The 17,567-nt window shown below is 37.8% G+C and overlaps 1 protein-coding gene across 1 annotated transcript in view; it reads right to left on the bottom strand.

Annotated features, from left to right (window-relative positions):
• The window catches only part of LOC127874483 (exosome RNA helicase MTR4-like), a 46,376-nt gene that overhangs the window by 27,713 nt on the left and 1,096 nt on the right, over positions 1 to 17,567 (bottom strand). Inside the window, exons 2-6 of the mRNA XM_052418839.1 lie at positions 15,108 to 15,206; positions 11,128 to 11,194; positions 8,565 to 8,740; positions 7,033 to 7,207; positions 4,828 to 4,918 (exon numbers count right to left, since the gene is read on the bottom strand). Coding sequence (XP_052274799.1) covers positions 4,828 to 4,918; positions 7,033 to 7,207; positions 8,565 to 8,740; positions 11,128 to 11,194; positions 15,108 to 15,206 — 608 coding nt within the window. The remainder of the gene's footprint in view (positions 1 to 4,827; positions 4,919 to 7,032; positions 7,208 to 8,564; positions 8,741 to 11,127; positions 11,195 to 15,107; positions 15,207 to 17,567) is intronic.

Raw genomic sequence — 17,567 nt, 5'->3', positions numbered from 1 at the left:
CTACGGCTCGGTGACTGCAACATGTGTGGATGCCATAAGAAGAACCATCACACGTGGAATGGAGACATGATATTCCTAAAGGAATAAAATGGAGAACGTCGATATGACCAGTAGGTTCATTAACGCCTACGTGAGAAGTGGCGACATCCATATAACTTCGATGCCGAAATATTGTTCGGCTACGCTGGAAATATTGTCTTCTACAATATTGTCTCCGTGAGCATTGACATGATCGCTTACGAGCGTATCAACACCGAGAACTGCTCAATGAAGGAGAGGTATGTTCGATAACTATCCAGTGGTGCTCAATGCAGTCCGCTGATGTCTACGTGAAGGTTGACGACGTCCTCGTTTCCTGCGATGTCGAGATCTGGATCGGCCGAGATGTGGATCGGCTGCGATGAGACCGAGATCTTCTAGAATAACGTCTCCGTGAGTGACGACGTGATCGCTTACGAGAGCCGCGACGATGAGAACTGCTCGACGAAGAAGAGCGTGTCCGATGTCTAATCCTTGATGAAGACGATGTATTCAACGAAGAATAGGAGAATAATTCAATGAAGAAGACCGAGTTCTTCTTCTTGACCGGTGACTGGTGTTATCGGTGGCAGGCCTAACTGATGACTGTTGACCGGTGACCGGAGCAGTGATCAATGACCGGACGATGACCGGACCGTTGACATGACCGGACCGGTGACATGACCGGACCGGTGACATGACCGGTGACCGGACCGGACCGGTGATCAATGACCGGACCGGTGACATGACCGGTGACCGGACCGTGACATGACCCGTGACCGGACCGGTGATCAATGACCGGACCGGACACATGACCGGTGACCGGACCGGACACATGACCGGTGACCGGACCGGTGATCAATGACCGGACCGGCCGGTCAGACGTCGATCAATGGTCCGTGATCAACGTCCCCGGTGACGTACCGGTCATATCATGACCAGTGTTGTCACCGGATAATGACCGTATGGCGGATGCCAAATGGTCCGGCATTGGTCTATGTCCTTGACCAATGCCATCGGGCAAAGACCGGCTGACGGGTGTCGCCATATGGTCTGATGTTGACCGACTGTCTAAGAGACTTAGCATAGTACGGTCGCGATCGTGCCCGATACCCGGTGACTGATACTGCAACTATCATCCATGATCTGCGAAGTCACCGGGTATTTATCCACTCTTGTTTCTGCGACCATCATGTAGTCGAATATATGAAAAACAAGAGCAAAGCATATTCAACCATAAACTGGTCACAGACCAGATTATCATACGGCACATAAAATCATTATTTGACCATAATGAAAATTATAATAATACTGCCGTAGATCATAAATTAAACAAAAGTTTAATTCAAAACAGATGAAAAATAAAATGACGATCAATTAGATTGTCATACGGAACGTTAAAATCATTATTGCACACAATGGCAAATGATAAACAATCTGTCAATAGAAGAACACGCTTTGCACGATCTCGTAACACATTAGAAGAACATGCTTTGCACGTTCTAGCAATGTATTAGAAGAGCACGTTTTGCACGTGGTCGTTCGCGCCTGAAAACACCCAGCATGGTAGAAATAAACCATTGTTCGATAAAAACAAGCATGGCTTACCTTTTACAAATGAAACAAAATCCATAAAATCCACACAAATTAATCCGAATGAGAAATAAAAAGATAAATAACACAATTTATCTATTCAAAACCCCAATCAACCAAGTGAAAAACAATATTTTAATTCAGAGCCGTAAAAGACACGTATACACCTGGTTGATCCGGAAAGATATTGAGGGTTGGTTACCGATTTTTGGCTAGGTTGCATTGCACTATGTTTAACCTGGCCTGTATTACGGTATTGAGGTGGCGGATTCCCAGTTAAAATTCCGGATAAGTTATTTCCCCTTGGAAAGTATAAGCATACGATAACAGGTCAGTATTTATGACATCAAAATGGCCATGCCTGATGTGCAAATATTTGTTGATATTTAAAAAAAATCACCATTTTATTGATTTAAAAATTCCCAATTTGACCAGACCCCTTTTCTGAAAATGGCTAGAAAAACCCCTGTGAAAACACACACTCCACATTGTAAACATCTGAAGACATAATAACACCGGGTCGACATTGTAGACATTTGCAAACATGACACTATAGACTCCACATTGGAGTAGAGACTAAATAATAATATTCATTATAATAGAATTATAGAGACTACATATTGAGAACATTTGCAGTAACTTATTTAAAAGTTGCCTGGTGAATAATGAAGTAACATTATACATATTGTCCATATTTCACCTTGTACCTCTAAGTGTGAGCATGACATATGTTTACACAAGTGTGACACAGGAGTCTCAACATGGTGATAAAATCTTAGAAATATGGGCACAAGACTTGCATGTGACATGCAGTTACCCTATGGTAGTTTATTATGCTACTTAATAAAAAAAGAGGGCCATGATGACCCTGTATCGCTCCACTGCTGAAAAAAAGGCTGAAACAAATATTATCGGCATGTGCAAATACTTAAATATAAGCCCTATTTAAGCACATGAACACTTTTGTGACCCCCTGGGCTGGGTCAAATTTAACCCCATGGGCATAATTTGAGCAAACTTCGTAGAGGACTACTATATCTCACTACATACAAAATGTGGTAGCCCTAGGTCCTAGAGTTAAGGAAAAGAATATTTTTAAAGTTTTCACAAAATAAGCAAGATATAAGCGTATATAATGTTCAATTTTGTGAAATGCGGGTCAGGGTCAAATTTGACCCAAAGGGTATAATTTGAACAAACTTGGTAGAGGACTATAAGATGTTACTGCATACCAAATTTGGTAGCCATAGTCCGAATGGTTTTCGACAAGAAGATTTTTTTTAAAGATTTCACAAAATAGGCGCTTTATAAGCGTTTATTCAATTTTGTGACCCCCCAGGGCAGGGTCAAAGTTGACCCCAGAGGCATTATTTGAACAAATTTGGTTGAGGTTTATTAGATGTCACTATATACCAAATGTGGTAGCCCTAGGCCCAATGGTTATGGACAAGAGAATTTTGAAAGTTTTCACAAAATAGGCCCCATATAAGCGTATGTTCAGTTTTGTGACCCCCCGGGCAGGGTCAAATTTGACCAAAGGGGCATAATTTGAACAAACTTGGTAGAGAACTATTAGATGTCACTACATACCAAATTTGGTAGCCCTGTGCCTTATGGTTAAGGACAGAAAGATTTTTAAAGTTTTTCACAAAACAGGCACTATGTAAGCATATAATCGATTTAGTGGCCCTCAGGGCAGGGTCAAATTTGACCCCTGGGGCATAATTTGAAGTTTTCACAAAATAGGCCCCATATAAGCGTATGTTCAGTATTGTGACCCCCCGGGCAGGGTCAAATTTGACCAAAGGGGCATAATTTGAACAAACTTGGTAGAGAACTATTAGATGTCACTACATACCAAATTTGGTAGCCCTGTGCCGTATGGTTAAGGACAGAAAGATTTTTAAAGTTTTCACAAAATAGGCACTATATAAGCATATAATCGATTTAATGGCCCCCAGGGTAGGGTCAAATTTGACCCCTGGGGCATAATTTGAACAAACTAAGTAGAGGACTAAACAATGTCACTACATACTATATTGTGTAGCCCTAGGCCTAATGGTTATGGACAAGAATTTGTTTAAAGTTTTCACAAAATAGGCATTATATAAGCATATGTTCAATTTTGAGACCCCAGGGGCAGGGTCAAATTTGACCCCAGGGATAAAATTTGAACGAATTTGGTAGAGGACTATTAGATGTCACTACATACCAAATTCGATAGCCCTAGGCCGGATGGTTATGGACAGAAAGATTTTTGAAGTTTTCACAAAATAGGCCTTATATAAGCATATGTTCAATTTTGTGACCCCCCGGGGCAGGGTCAAATTTGACCCCAGGGGCATAATTTGAAAAAAATTGGTAGAGGACTATAAGATGTCTCTACATACCAAATTTTATCTCCCTAGGCACAATGGTTATGGACGAAAAGATTTTGAAAGTTTAACAAAATAGCCCTTATATAAGCAAATTTTCAATTTTGTGACCCCCGGGGCAGGGTCAAATTTGACCCCAGGGGCATAATTTGAACACATTTGAAAGAGGTTCACCCCAGGAACATTCTTGAGTAATTCATTAGAATAGGACCAGTAGTTTAGGCGAAGATGTTTAAAGGAAAAGTTAACGCACTGACGCACGCACGACCAACACAGGACCATGACATAAGCCCCGCTGGCCTTTGGCCAGTGGAGCTAAAAATTGGCTGATTAAATATTAAGTTTTAGTCTTAACAATCCGTATTGGTCCCATTTATGACCCTTGACAATGTATACATAAGACTTTCCCTGTTGACACTGATATCGCTCACAACACACCATCTTCACATGGTTATCATTTCTGGCACGTTATTTTGCTTGATAACTCGTCAAATTTAGTTACAGTCCTGACAAGCTATTTAAATCCGTACTAGAACTTTGACCTGATATGTGACCTAGATGTTAGAGATGTGGACACAGTAGTTTTGCATGCCACACTGTCACCACATGGTGATCATATGAGACTTGCTCTGGAATAACTGGGCTTTATTGATTTATGTAAAGTGTCGTCCCGGATTAATCAGGAAAAACCCTTTTCGCCTAAACTGGATTTTGTTAAGATACACATTATTTAAACAATTCCATAAAAGCGGCAAGTGTGGTCACTGATTAGCCTGTGCGGACACCTGACATACTTGCATAAAGTCCAGATTTGCCAGACTCAATTCAAACGTACACTCACCCTTGTCCCTCATGTAGTGGATCTCATCGAAGACAACCCAGCCCACCTCCCTCATGATCTCTGAGCCTCGGTATAACATGCTACGTAGGATCTGAAATAGAGTCAGTACATGCCAAATTGGGGATAGCTACACCATGGTATCAACAGTGATAAATAAAAATACACATTTCCATAATTTAAGGCCATACAAGTTAAACATCATATTTCTTATGTTGTTTTTATGAAACTAATATCATGATTGACAAAATTAATGTACATGGTTTATGAACTTAATTTTTACTAAAAATGGGTAATTTTTTTTGTTTCACTGTTTAGTTTTAATTTGCCGTTTTCAACAGTCATATCAAAGCGAGCAGTTGACTCACTTACTCAAATAAACTTTTCCTGGCTCAGCTGGTTAATCAGTAAGATTTGCACATACATATGAATATGCTATAAACTGACAATAGCCCTATGTGCATCACACTTAGGGGGAGAATAGGCTGTTAGATGTATGCCATCACCAATCCTTAAAGAAGTAATCTGGCCAGCCCAGGATTTAACCTACAATCCTTGGATTTGAGGTGCAATGCTCTACTTACTGAGCTAGCCAGTACGATTTAGAAATGATAGCAATTTAATTAGGAAAACAAGGGACAAAATTGTCACAAAACCAGGTTTTCATTGTGAAAAAAAAATCTGATAAAGGGAGAAAACTCAAACTGAACTTTTGAAATGACCAAAAAAAATTAACCCCCTTTGTAAGTTTTTTTTTTTTCTTTAAATCTATTTTTAGTCGTGGCGACCTTGACATTGGAGATATTGACGTGATTCTTTCGTGGGACACACCGTCCCATGATGGTGAACAAATGTGCCAAATGATTTTAAAATCTCACAATGAATGACATAGTTATGGCCAGGACAAGCTCATTTATGGCCATTTTTGACCTTTGAACTCAAAGTGTGACCTTGACCTTGGAGATATCGACGTAATTATTTCGCGCGACACACCGTCCAATGATGGTGAACAAATGTGCCAAATGATTTTAAAATCTGACGATGAACGACATAGTTATGGCTCGGACAAGCTCATTTATGGCCATTTTTGACCTTTGAACTCAAAGTGTGACCTTGACCTTGGAGATATCGACGTAATTATTTCGCGCGACACACCGTCCAATGATGGTGAACAAATGTGCCAAATGATTTTAAAATCTGACAATGAACGACATAGTTATGGCCCGGACAAGCTTATTCCGCCAGCCCGCCAGCCAGCCAGCCCGCCCGCATTCGCCAATCTAATAACCAGTTTTTTCCTTCGGAAAACCTGGTTAATAATATGCATTATGAATAGAAAGAGGTCTGTGGAAAGAACCCTGTAAATGGTAAAAAGGAGATGAGGTATTAAAAAAAACTTTTGTTTTAATCCTTTATCATTCTTTGTTTAACATGCCAATACTACTACGGAAAACTATTCATGTTTGCAAACAATACATGTATTTTTTTTAAATGTTTAACTCTTTCAGTGCGGGAACCGAATTTTGAAAGCCTTTGCAAACAGTTTGGATCCAGATGAGACGCCACAGAACGTGGCGTCTCATCAGGATCCAAACTGTTTGCTATTCTGATAGTATTCTTTGGAAAGAAATTGAAGAAAATGCTAATTTTAGTAATTCAGCAGATGACATTTTAGCAGACGACAAATTTCCCAGCATGCAAAGGGTTAAAAGCCTCCCTATGAAAAAACGGGCTTTAACCACATTTTTTGCTAACAGTTCTTTTCATTTAAAGGAAGTCTCTTCTTAACAACAATCCAGGCAAGGTGGAAAGTGTCACCACTTATAAGCCTGTGCATACTGCAAAGGCTCATCTGTGATGACACTACGCACATGCATTAAGCCCCATTTTCGCAGAGTGAGGCTATATTTCCCAAAAGGCAACACACTGAAATGTCCAGTACATCTCCAGTCATGACTAGGCAGCTGGAGATGGGTTGATGGTCACATCCACAGTCATTGAATGCATATGCATAAAGTTTCGTCCCAGATTAGCCTGTGCCTGTGCAGACTACACAGGCTTATCAGGGTCGACTCTTTCTGCATTAATGTCATTTTTTGTTTAAATCCTGTTTAGGCATAAAGTGTTGTCCCTGATTAGCCTGTGCAGACTCATCTGGGATGACACTTTACACACATGAATCAAATCAATTTCTTAATTGGCCTGTACCTCTGTTGTCATGACGAGACAGCTGGCTGTGGGGTTGATGGTCACGTCCCCAGTCATCAGTCCCACGTCCTGAAACTCCTCAAACAGCTCCCGGTACTTCTGGTTGCTGAGTGCCTTGATTGGCGTTGTGTAGATCACACGCTGCTTGTCACGCAGGGACATCGCAATCGCATACCTGGGGGAATGGTGGTTAGTTCAAACCATTTATTTAAGCTCAATTGTATCTAAAGCCAACGGCTATTTAAAACGCTCTAGTCCTTTTCCTGCTTAAAACCAGTACTTTGTGACTTTGGAGGAATTCTAAAGCACTCCCACAGTGATCACTAGATGGACACGAAATCCACTACGCCATGGTGACCTAAAATGGTGATTATTAGTGTAGTGTAGCCTGCATCTGACTGATGTGAAACAAGGGGTAAAGGTGGTGTTTTGGTACTAGTTGGGTTTTCACGATTAATTTAATTCTTTAATAACAAACTAAGGCCCCTGCTTATGATGTATGAAACACATGATATGAAAAATTAAGCCAACATTACTCCTAGATATATGCATAGATATATGCAAACTACTATTTTTTTATAGAAAAGAGACAGAGTTTCAGGTTATTAAACAAGTTGAAAGTGGTCAAACAAATTGGTAAGGCCAAACATCTATGTATACTAGATAAGGCATCAGATTAAACACTTTCATCAGTAACTTTCTGAGTTGGATTGCAAAATCATCATCTGCCTTGCAGGAACTAAGTTCACATAATACAGTTGGAAACACATCGTCAACTTGAAGAAACTTATTGTGCCATGCAAGATTATAGATCTATGATAACAAAATGCACTCGAGATTTAATTCCAATTAATCTATAAACCTGACCATGGGTTATTAAACAAAAAACTATGATGGAACAATGTTATCCTTTAACTAACTACTTTTAAATCTGTAACACTGTCTGACATGAAAATATAACCTTTATTTACTGAGTTTATTTATTGGCTGCCACCATTGTAAATTGTTCAAAAAAGTTTGCAAGTTTAAATACTACATGCAAATTCCTTGTTTAAACTTGTTCAAAGCATAGAGGTTTAAATGCAAGAAAAAAACTGAGACAAGTCTTTAATAATTAAATAACTAAGAAGTAAGTATTACAGAACAATAAGAGTGAGACAGAATCACAAAACACACATGGGAGTGTGGCTTGTTGCTGTAAAGAGCTCATTCCCTCCCAGACATGGTAGTGCATTATCTATGTTTGAGAGGCATCAGACTGATCAAGTTCATCACAAGTTTTCTGCGTAGGATTGCAAAGTCATTATCTACGCTATAAAGACAACCTTTTTTTTATCTCCTTAAATTCTGCTTACATCTATTCAGTGGCAATGGTTGCCTGATTATAGGAACTTCTGGCTGGAAATAAATTATAATTTTAGGAAGGACTGCATATTTGATGACAGTTTTGTCAGTCTATCTGTAACACATTTTGTGCAACACACAGGACACTAATCACAAAATGTAAAAGACAGATGCCACATTCTACTCACACGGCCACGACTGTTTTCCCCGCTGAGGTGTGTGCTGACACAAGGACAGACTGGTTGTTCTCCAGACACAAGATCGCCTCCTTCTGGAAAGGGTCAAGGATGAATGGGTACGTCTTGGCCGGCTCAGTTGTCGCACGCTTCAGAGGTACGAAGTCAGCCTCAGGAGGAATGGCAACCTAGAAATGTGCAAATATACATGTTTATGCTGGGGATTCATTAAGCCCCAGGAAATTGGTATATCAACGTGCTATACTGATCAAAATATTAAACAACACCCAGTTACTCAATGAAACTATTAAAAGCATAACTCAAATCTGCAACTGTGTACAATATGTGTACTTGAAAACATAAGTACATCCCTGACTGTAAAATGTATGTGAATGTCAGCTGAAACACTTTTTGTCATAGACTGTAACAATACTTAGTATTTAAAAAAACAAAAAAAATTCCAAGTATTTTCAAACAAGTAAAATATATATACATAAACAAACAAGCCTTTCAAACATGTAAAATTGAATGCTTATACTTCAACAAATTTCTGCGGCCATTTGACTTTTTATTGAAGTTGGTCTAAATATTATCCTCACCGTCTAAAAAGATCAGATGAACAATGTTCAGCAGCTCAAATAGAAACAAATATAGTAGTCTGAGTCTACCTCTCAAACAAGCATCATATATTTTACTTCAACAGAGGTCGTCTGCGTTGGATTGCAATATCATCATGTGCCTCTCAAACTATTGGTTCAATGCTTTCAAACTTAGCGCTTTCCCACTTAGAAGCTAAGTGAAAATGGCTATGTGCAAACAGCATAAAACCAGAACAGCCTGCGAGTAACTCGCTGTCTGTTCAGGTTTTATGCTGCTTGCTGCTCATCAATATTAAAGGGTTCGAACTGAAACCTTTAAAACTTGGATCTAGTAAGAAAGGCCTTTAATTAAATTTAACTTTCTAACTGACTATAAATGCGTTAAAATATGTATGTTAGTGGTAAATTGTTAAACACTGAACAATGTTTGTTAAACCACTGTTCGTTTTGAGCTAAGTTCATTATGAACTCTGGGTCCACTAGTCACAAAATGAGTGGACTTTTTTCTTGTGCAATATTTTGTTCCTTTTTTAACAATATTTTATTAAAAGCAAAAATACTTAGATCTCAAGACTTCAACTTTCTAGGATTTTTTAGTGTTCTACTACATACAAATTTATGAAACTTGTGATAACTCACAGCTGCATGTCTATGAAAGCATTTGTCCAGCCATTGAAAATTGACTATGCAAAGCATTAGGGTCACAATGCATTTTCCCCCATTTTCACGAGAACAAATACTGCCCCACAGAAGTAATTGTTATGCACCCACAGTATGATTTTATTTTATGCAGAAATCCTGTACAGGCAGGGCCCACAACAATCTATGGTGGATTTAATGACTATGACGTATAGTATACGCAATAAACACAATTTTAACAAATCTACAGACCTACATAACAAAGCAGTATGATTAATTCTGAAAACATTCTGTAAGTGTAACTAATCACAAGTAAATAAATATTTTTATAAACAACTGTTTTCTGGAAATTGAAAAAAAGGGCCAAAGATTTTGACAAAAATATATATATGAAAATACATAAGTTTCAAATTGATATAATGCAATGCCTAAAAAAAAATAAGCACAGACCTTAATGATCGAAATTAAGCATCATGTTTAGGAAACTGTTAAACAACACAATTAGTGACATACATGTACATGTTACAATAGCACTTAATTCATATGAAAATATAAATAAAGTTACAAGTTATTCAGGCCCGATCCAATTTGTATTTCATAACAGATAGACCTTAATTTTAACAAAACAATGGAAGTGGCATCAGATTAACTTTTCCTCAAATAATTGTCAGAGTTGGATTGAAAATCATCACTTGCCAAACACAATTTGCCCTCAATAATGTCAAGAAAAAAATATGAAAATGATTTATCAAGATCAACCTGCAGTCACAATGGTATTTTACATTCAAATTTGGGGCCGGTATACCGTCCACATTCCCAACAGCAAAATGCATACATTTTTCACATATTGGACCAACAATTTCCAATTGAAGGTTTCAAAAAAATAAATAAAAAAATTGGTGTTTTGGTTTAGATCTCAACAATTACATTTGGTTCATTTCAAATCCAGGTTTGAAATCAAACTTAAGTAAATATAACATTTAAAGCACTTTAATTCTCAATTTTCAAGCATTTGTTAGCAAAACAACAACAACACTAATTTCCCAATTTTAGTTAAAACGCCGCAATAATTTCCAATTCAAAGGGACCTGCCCCATTCCCAAAATGGTCATCAATGTGGTTAACATGTTTTTTCTAAAATTTGACGAGATAGCCTAGTTTTTTTTTACTCAACTTGACTCAGAGTCAAACTTGGCCTCTATATTTTTCAGATAAACATTCTGATCAAGTTCATCAAGATTGAGCCCAAACCAAGGCATCTAGAAAGGTAGCGAGCAAACAGATGACAACTACAAGAGCTCCAGCCTCTGACAGACTGCCTGTTGTATGTGACTGACCTCGTGCAGGCAGGCTTCCACCGTCTCCACAGTGTGCACTTGTATACGCTGCATCACCTCCAGACGGCTGAAACAATCACGGATGGAGAGCTGTTTAACCCATTTAAGCCTAGTGGACTCTCCCATCCTTCTCAATATGATCAATTTATTTCCAACCTTAGGGATGTCTGGTATATTTATTTCTATTTTTAGAACATTTCTTACAGAAATTCCTTTAAGCAAACAGCGCAGACCCTGATGAGACACCACATCATGCGGGTTTCATCTTGGTCTACGCTGTTTGCCAAGGCCTTTTTTCTAGACGCTAGGCATAAATGGGTTAACACGGGAAATACAAACATTTCAAGCTGATTCCGCCAGCTTAAGATACAGTAAAATGTTCATCAACAAGATTTTTCTATGGACCGTAAGTTGCCAATTTTATAAGATATTTGCAAATTTTGGCATCAAACTAGTACAGTAGAAGATATGAAACTCCACAAATCTGTCACAATTTCATCTGAAAATGTATCACAAAAAGCAGAAAAATGCAGTATACATTCTAGAAATCCAAAAGTAGGAGAGGGGGGACTCGCCCCTAACTTTGAGAAATAGGAGGGATTTTTCAGAAACAAATACAAATACCATTTTTTTATTACATGTTAATGTTTATTTTAAAAGGTATTACCTTCATTATTATTACATACCATCAGGTCAGTGAAATACTAGGGTAACTGCTTTTAAATCAGTTTGCCCAAAATTACAGCCTCACTAAGGATTTTTTCCCAATAACGCAAAGTGACATTTTCCCCAAAAATCTGACTAAATCTCCCAAAACAAATGCAATACCTGTGATTGTGCGCTTTGAAGCCCCACAACAGCTATTTCAGAGAAAAATCCAAGAAGAGTCCAAGGCCCATAACTTGGCAAAAAAATCAATTAACTGGAACGAAACCCACACTTCATCTGTAGGTCATGTAGCAGTGTTTTTTTTTCATTCAAAATCAGGTCCGGTGACCGGACCCATTCCCATTTTTTTTTAAGATCAATATTTTGTTAATCTCCCATCCATATAAGATCAACCTTAGTAAATATAATACTGGACACACTTGTATCCTCAATTTTGAAGCATTTGTGAGCAAAACAACAACTACACTAATTTCCCAATTTTAGTCAAAATGCTGCGAATTTTCCCAATCCAAAGTGACCTGGCCCCATTCCCAAAATGGTGAAAAAAAACACTGTGTAGGTAGACTCAATACCAATTACCGTAGGTTTCCACGTATAGAGCGCAGTGTTTTACCCACCAAAATTCAAATTAAAAAGCTGGTGCGAGCTATACATTGATACAACGCTATCCTGGCTGCTAAATTGGTAAAAAATATGTTGTGTAATCAACCCATGCGAAAGACAAAAAAATCTTACCGGACATGAGGTCCGATAACTTTTAAAATTTACCGGACCTCACCGCATTTTACCGGATCTTATTCTGCTTTAAACAAACAATAAAATAAATTGTATAGTGTTTAATCGTTATGACATTCACAATGTTTAACAATTCTAAATACAATAAAATAACGAAATTTACACCCGTTCAGTCAGCGCTTCCGATCGTAAATTACGCCCAAAATCGGCAGTATTACGTCCTTTTAACAAATGGCAGAAGTCACTTGACATCCGATAATCCGCACTCATATTCTTGTCTAATATAGAATAATAGTCACATAACACATGTATGCTGACACAGATGCACCACAAAAACTTTTCAGGTAATTTTCCAGACGCCAAACTGTGCTGTTCAGCGTCCATTCCGTAACAAGAATGCATATCATAAGGGAAGGGTTAACTGGCGACGGCGATCATTATTTTTGATTGACGTCAGTCTTGAAGTAAGCGTTTATCGCAGATTGATTTACAAGGAATCACAGATTTTAAATTTACGCAATATCCACGGACTCTTGATGACAATATACAATCCGTGGCAATAACCAATGGTAATAAATCAGTACATGAAAGACGGTGTCGGGTATCATCGCACCTTTTTACCATAAACAATTACTTAAACAATTATTGTTCCTTATGAGAAATTAAATGCAAATGGTTAGCAATTAATAACTTATAGCGAGCAAGTTGTGAAAACAATACCCGTTACAAATTGCATGCGGTAACAATTTAATTTAAAGTATAAGTATATTTCATCATGTCCATTTTTAGAACTGAATAACACATTTTTTCTAAAGCCACGTGAGAATATTATTTAAATCTCTTTGTACGCATCTGCACCATTCACTACACATGATGCCATGTAAACCCGCGAAATTTTTGCTGACATAGTTGAGTTCCTTGCGTGGAAAGCGTACATGTCAAAACAGACCATGTGCCGTAACTATATATATATATATATATATATATATATAGACGTGCAACTCGGAACATGTAGTATTTTTAAATGAAAAAATACATCGGCATTAATGCACACAATGAGATAGTATTGACACATTGAAACTATAGACACAATACGTAAATTTACGAATAATAAATTAAATTAAAGTTGCTAATTGATTGGTTGTTATAACAAAATATGTTAAATGGGAATGATCCCATCCGAATATTCACTTTTCAAAAGCGCTTGCGTAAAATGGCGGACAATTGTGTTTATAAAATTCTTAAACACATTAGCATCAATACTGCTCATATTTTGGTTTTGAACATTGAAATCGGTATTTGTTCATATTCTAGTTTCGTTCTCATTTTTTTTACCTAAACACACAATTTATTTTTGGTCGGACACAAGGTCCGACAATGTCGGGAATAATACAGGACCTCCGCAAATTTTATCGGAAATGTCCGAGGTCCGATGTCTTTCGCATTGGTTGGTGTAATCGTAAATAATCAAATGGCCGCCATGTTTTTTTCCAGAAAACTACCACCCTATAATCGTACAGACTGAGGGGCCATTGTCGAAACAACAAGAAGTCGCTACTGGGAGATATGAATGCAGTAGAAGAAGTTTTGGTCAAAAATAAATTTGTTTTAATAAACTTGCGGACATTTCTTTGTTTGGGTTTTTACACTTCTTTATTGATGAATTCCGATGGGCATTGTTGTCTACATTCCGGAGAGCAGGCAAGGGTAGGTGCGAACGAGGTCTTTTTTGCGGGTAACGGTAGGTGTGAAAGGGGGTCACTTTGCACTTCGTAATTGGCATATATTATTGAGTAATATGTGCAGCGACTTGTTAAGACGCTAATTGACATTTGAGACACTAATTGACACTTGAGAACGTGAAGATATGCAATTGCATTTTGTGAGTATAAATATTGAACGTTCAACAGTGGTGTACCTCAACAACTTTATCCCTGTCTCCCATGCGACATTCAAATTTACCGGTAATGCCCATTTATTTCCCCCGAGGAAAAATCACACGATGTACACTAATTTTTATTTTCTCACGTTTTTCATGAAATGCACGTGGACTGTTAATCTTATGCTAGAAAATTACAAAATTGTCAGAAAAGTATAGTGCTATGCAACCCATGCTCCTAATCATAATGACGCTTCCTATTTTGAATGCTTAATTAAGCTTTCCAATGCCCCGGATTATTGGATTATGCAATAGTAAAATGGCGGCCATTTTCGGTCCGATTTGGTGGTTTTATTGTCTTTTTCCCCATTTTTGCATTTAACAAACAGCCTGCGCCCTATACACGGGAGCGCGCTATACCTGGAAACCTACGGTAAGCGTTTTTGAAAAAAACTCCAGAAAAAGAATGCCAGACAGACTGCAATGATGGAAACCTGCGCTTTACAATGGGTTGCCAACAAGGGAAACCATCTTAAGTATTTTGGTTGCCCAGCTTTAGACTAGTGTCATGTGTATCTAATACTTTCTTTAAATTATATAATAGACAACTCTACAACAAGATGGCTGAAAGGATGTAAAATATTATGCAAAGAAAATCACTGAACAATTATATCTAAAAGTTAAAGTGATTGTATACCCTGCTGCTTCTGTTTTCTGTTTCTTGGTGCTCTGTTCCTCTTCATCTTCCAAAACAACTGGACGTTTACCAGCTATACTTTGCAGCAACTCCTCAGCCCTGGAAAACAGGACTTCATCTTGTTACAAACAGACCTAGTTACAAAAATCTGAAAGTGCAAGTTACTCTTACCGAGTATTATATGATCATCACTCCAGGAATACAGGGCTTAAAGCAAGTGTGTTCAGTGTTGTTCCAGATTTGCTTCTGCAATCTGCACAGGCTAATCAGGGACAAACTTTCTGCCTATTCTAAATTTTTGTTTACAGAGGACTGCCATTTAACAAAAAGTTGCATAAAAACAGGAAGTGTTGTCCCTGATTGAGCACAAATAATTGTTTTCAATAAAGTTTCCAAGTGCACGTTCATTGGAATATTTCATGAAAACTACATAACAAACAACTTAAAAGGTTATGACTGGTTGCCATCAGGTGGCCTAGAACATATTGGCAGCACAATAAGGCAGCATTGAACTGACTAAAATCATTAGAAATTAATAAAGGAACTGTATCAAACCACATAAGTGGATTAAGGAACCGGAACCAATTAAGCAATAATGTGTACTTGTAGCTTGTGATCCACCACACCAGACCAAACAAACTAAATATGTTCTTTGCCTTATCCCATTACAGGCTGAAAGCCATGATATCCAGGAACTGTTAAACTATTTAATCAACTTAACACAGGAAGTTTACACTCCAATCTGATTTGCAGTTCATGACAGTAGTAATGAAATGAAAGGTAATACAAGCAAGTCTTAAATGTAATCTCTCAATGCAGTAGATATCCACACTAAAATATTTCCATTTCCATCTCTCAAAAACATGGGGTCTTTGTTAGTGATTCTGAAAGCACATATCAAATATATTCAGACTTAATTTTCGCTTGTCCATCTCAGATTTTGATTGCCAGACAGTGGACACTGGGCAGTGCTCATTCATATCCCCAAACATGTAGTCAAGTTACCATTACCAGTTCAGTAGCGTAATAAAGTTGTTCTGGTGAAAAGCAATAAATGTTTTGAGACTTCTTTTACACCCGTTTGATGAAATATTACCTTTGCTTACTGTTTCAGCGCAGTCTTATTTTTAAGCGCAGGCAAAATGTATTTGTGATACCTTTTTTTCGCCTGAGAATTCATGCATAAAGTTAACGGATCAGTTTTAGCCATAACGGATCACGTGATCGAAACCATTCAGGAGGGCATCCAACATGCTATTTGAACTGTTGACACCTGAACTGTGTTGTTTACAATAACCAAGTTAGATTGCCAGTTATAAATTATATTCATTTTTTTGTTATTAATTGTTTTCTATAATTATCTACACTTACGCATGACTTTCTTTATGAATCATCTGTTGAAAATCCTAAATAGATCGAACAGCTAGACGTGGGTATCTTATAAACCATGTAAATTGTTTGAATCATATTTAATTATCGATATTGAACATACAACATAAATAAAACGTTAAGATTGAGATAAAGAACCAACAAGATTTGCATATATTTGAATATATTATATTTTCGATACGCATATTATCACGCTTGATCCGTTATTGCCATAATTTTCTTCATTTCATTTAAGGTGCTGCAAAATCTTAAACACGAATCATAACTGAAATGGACTCATACAAGCAGAAAGACTAATAAATGGGCGTTAAATTAATGTGTTAACCTCTTACTTTCCAACAGACTTATAGGATAAGGCCGCAAATAATGTTCAAGCTCGATTTTGAAACGAGACGGTAGTCAACAAAGTCGTATATACATGTCTGCAAAACATATCGAAATGTAGAGCTGCAACGATTCGATCCGATGCATCGAAAATCGGTTTTAAATGCGTCGATTCGATAACGATACCTACCCTACCAAATTCGATTGGATTCTTTAACATATAGACATAGATACGTAAAGCGCGCTGTACTCTGACTATTTGATAAGGGAAGGTATAGGTTTTATCTTTACCTGTAATTACAACGCGCACGATTGGTTACTTTATGCCCCCCTTCGAAGAAGAGGGGGTATATTGTTTTGCACATGTCGGTCGGTCGCCTCAGTCCTTCGGTCCCTCCGTCCACCAAATGGTTTCCGGATGATAACTTAAGATCGCTTACGCCTAGGATCATGAAACTTCATAGGTACATTGATCATTACTGGCAGATGACCCCTATTGATTTTCAGGTCACTAGGTCAAAGGTCAAGGCCACAGTGACTCGAAATAGTAAAATGGTTTCCGGATGATAACTCAAGAATGCTTATGCTTAGGATCATGAAACTTCATAGGTGCATTGATCATGACTGGCAGATGACCCTTGTAAATTTTCAGGTCACTAGGTCAAAAGTCAAGGTCACAGTGACTCGAAACAGTAAAATGGTAGGCCTAGGATAATGAAACTTCATAAGTACGTTGATCATGACTGG

The sequence above is a fragment of the Dreissena polymorpha genome, chromosome 3 (genome assembly GCF_020536995.1).
Source record: "Dreissena polymorpha isolate Duluth1 chromosome 3, UMN_Dpol_1.0, whole genome shotgun sequence".
Lineage (NCBI taxonomy): Eukaryota > Metazoa > Mollusca > Bivalvia > Myida > Dreissenidae > Dreissena > Dreissena polymorpha.
This window is presented reverse-complemented; position numbering and strand designations above follow the sequence as displayed.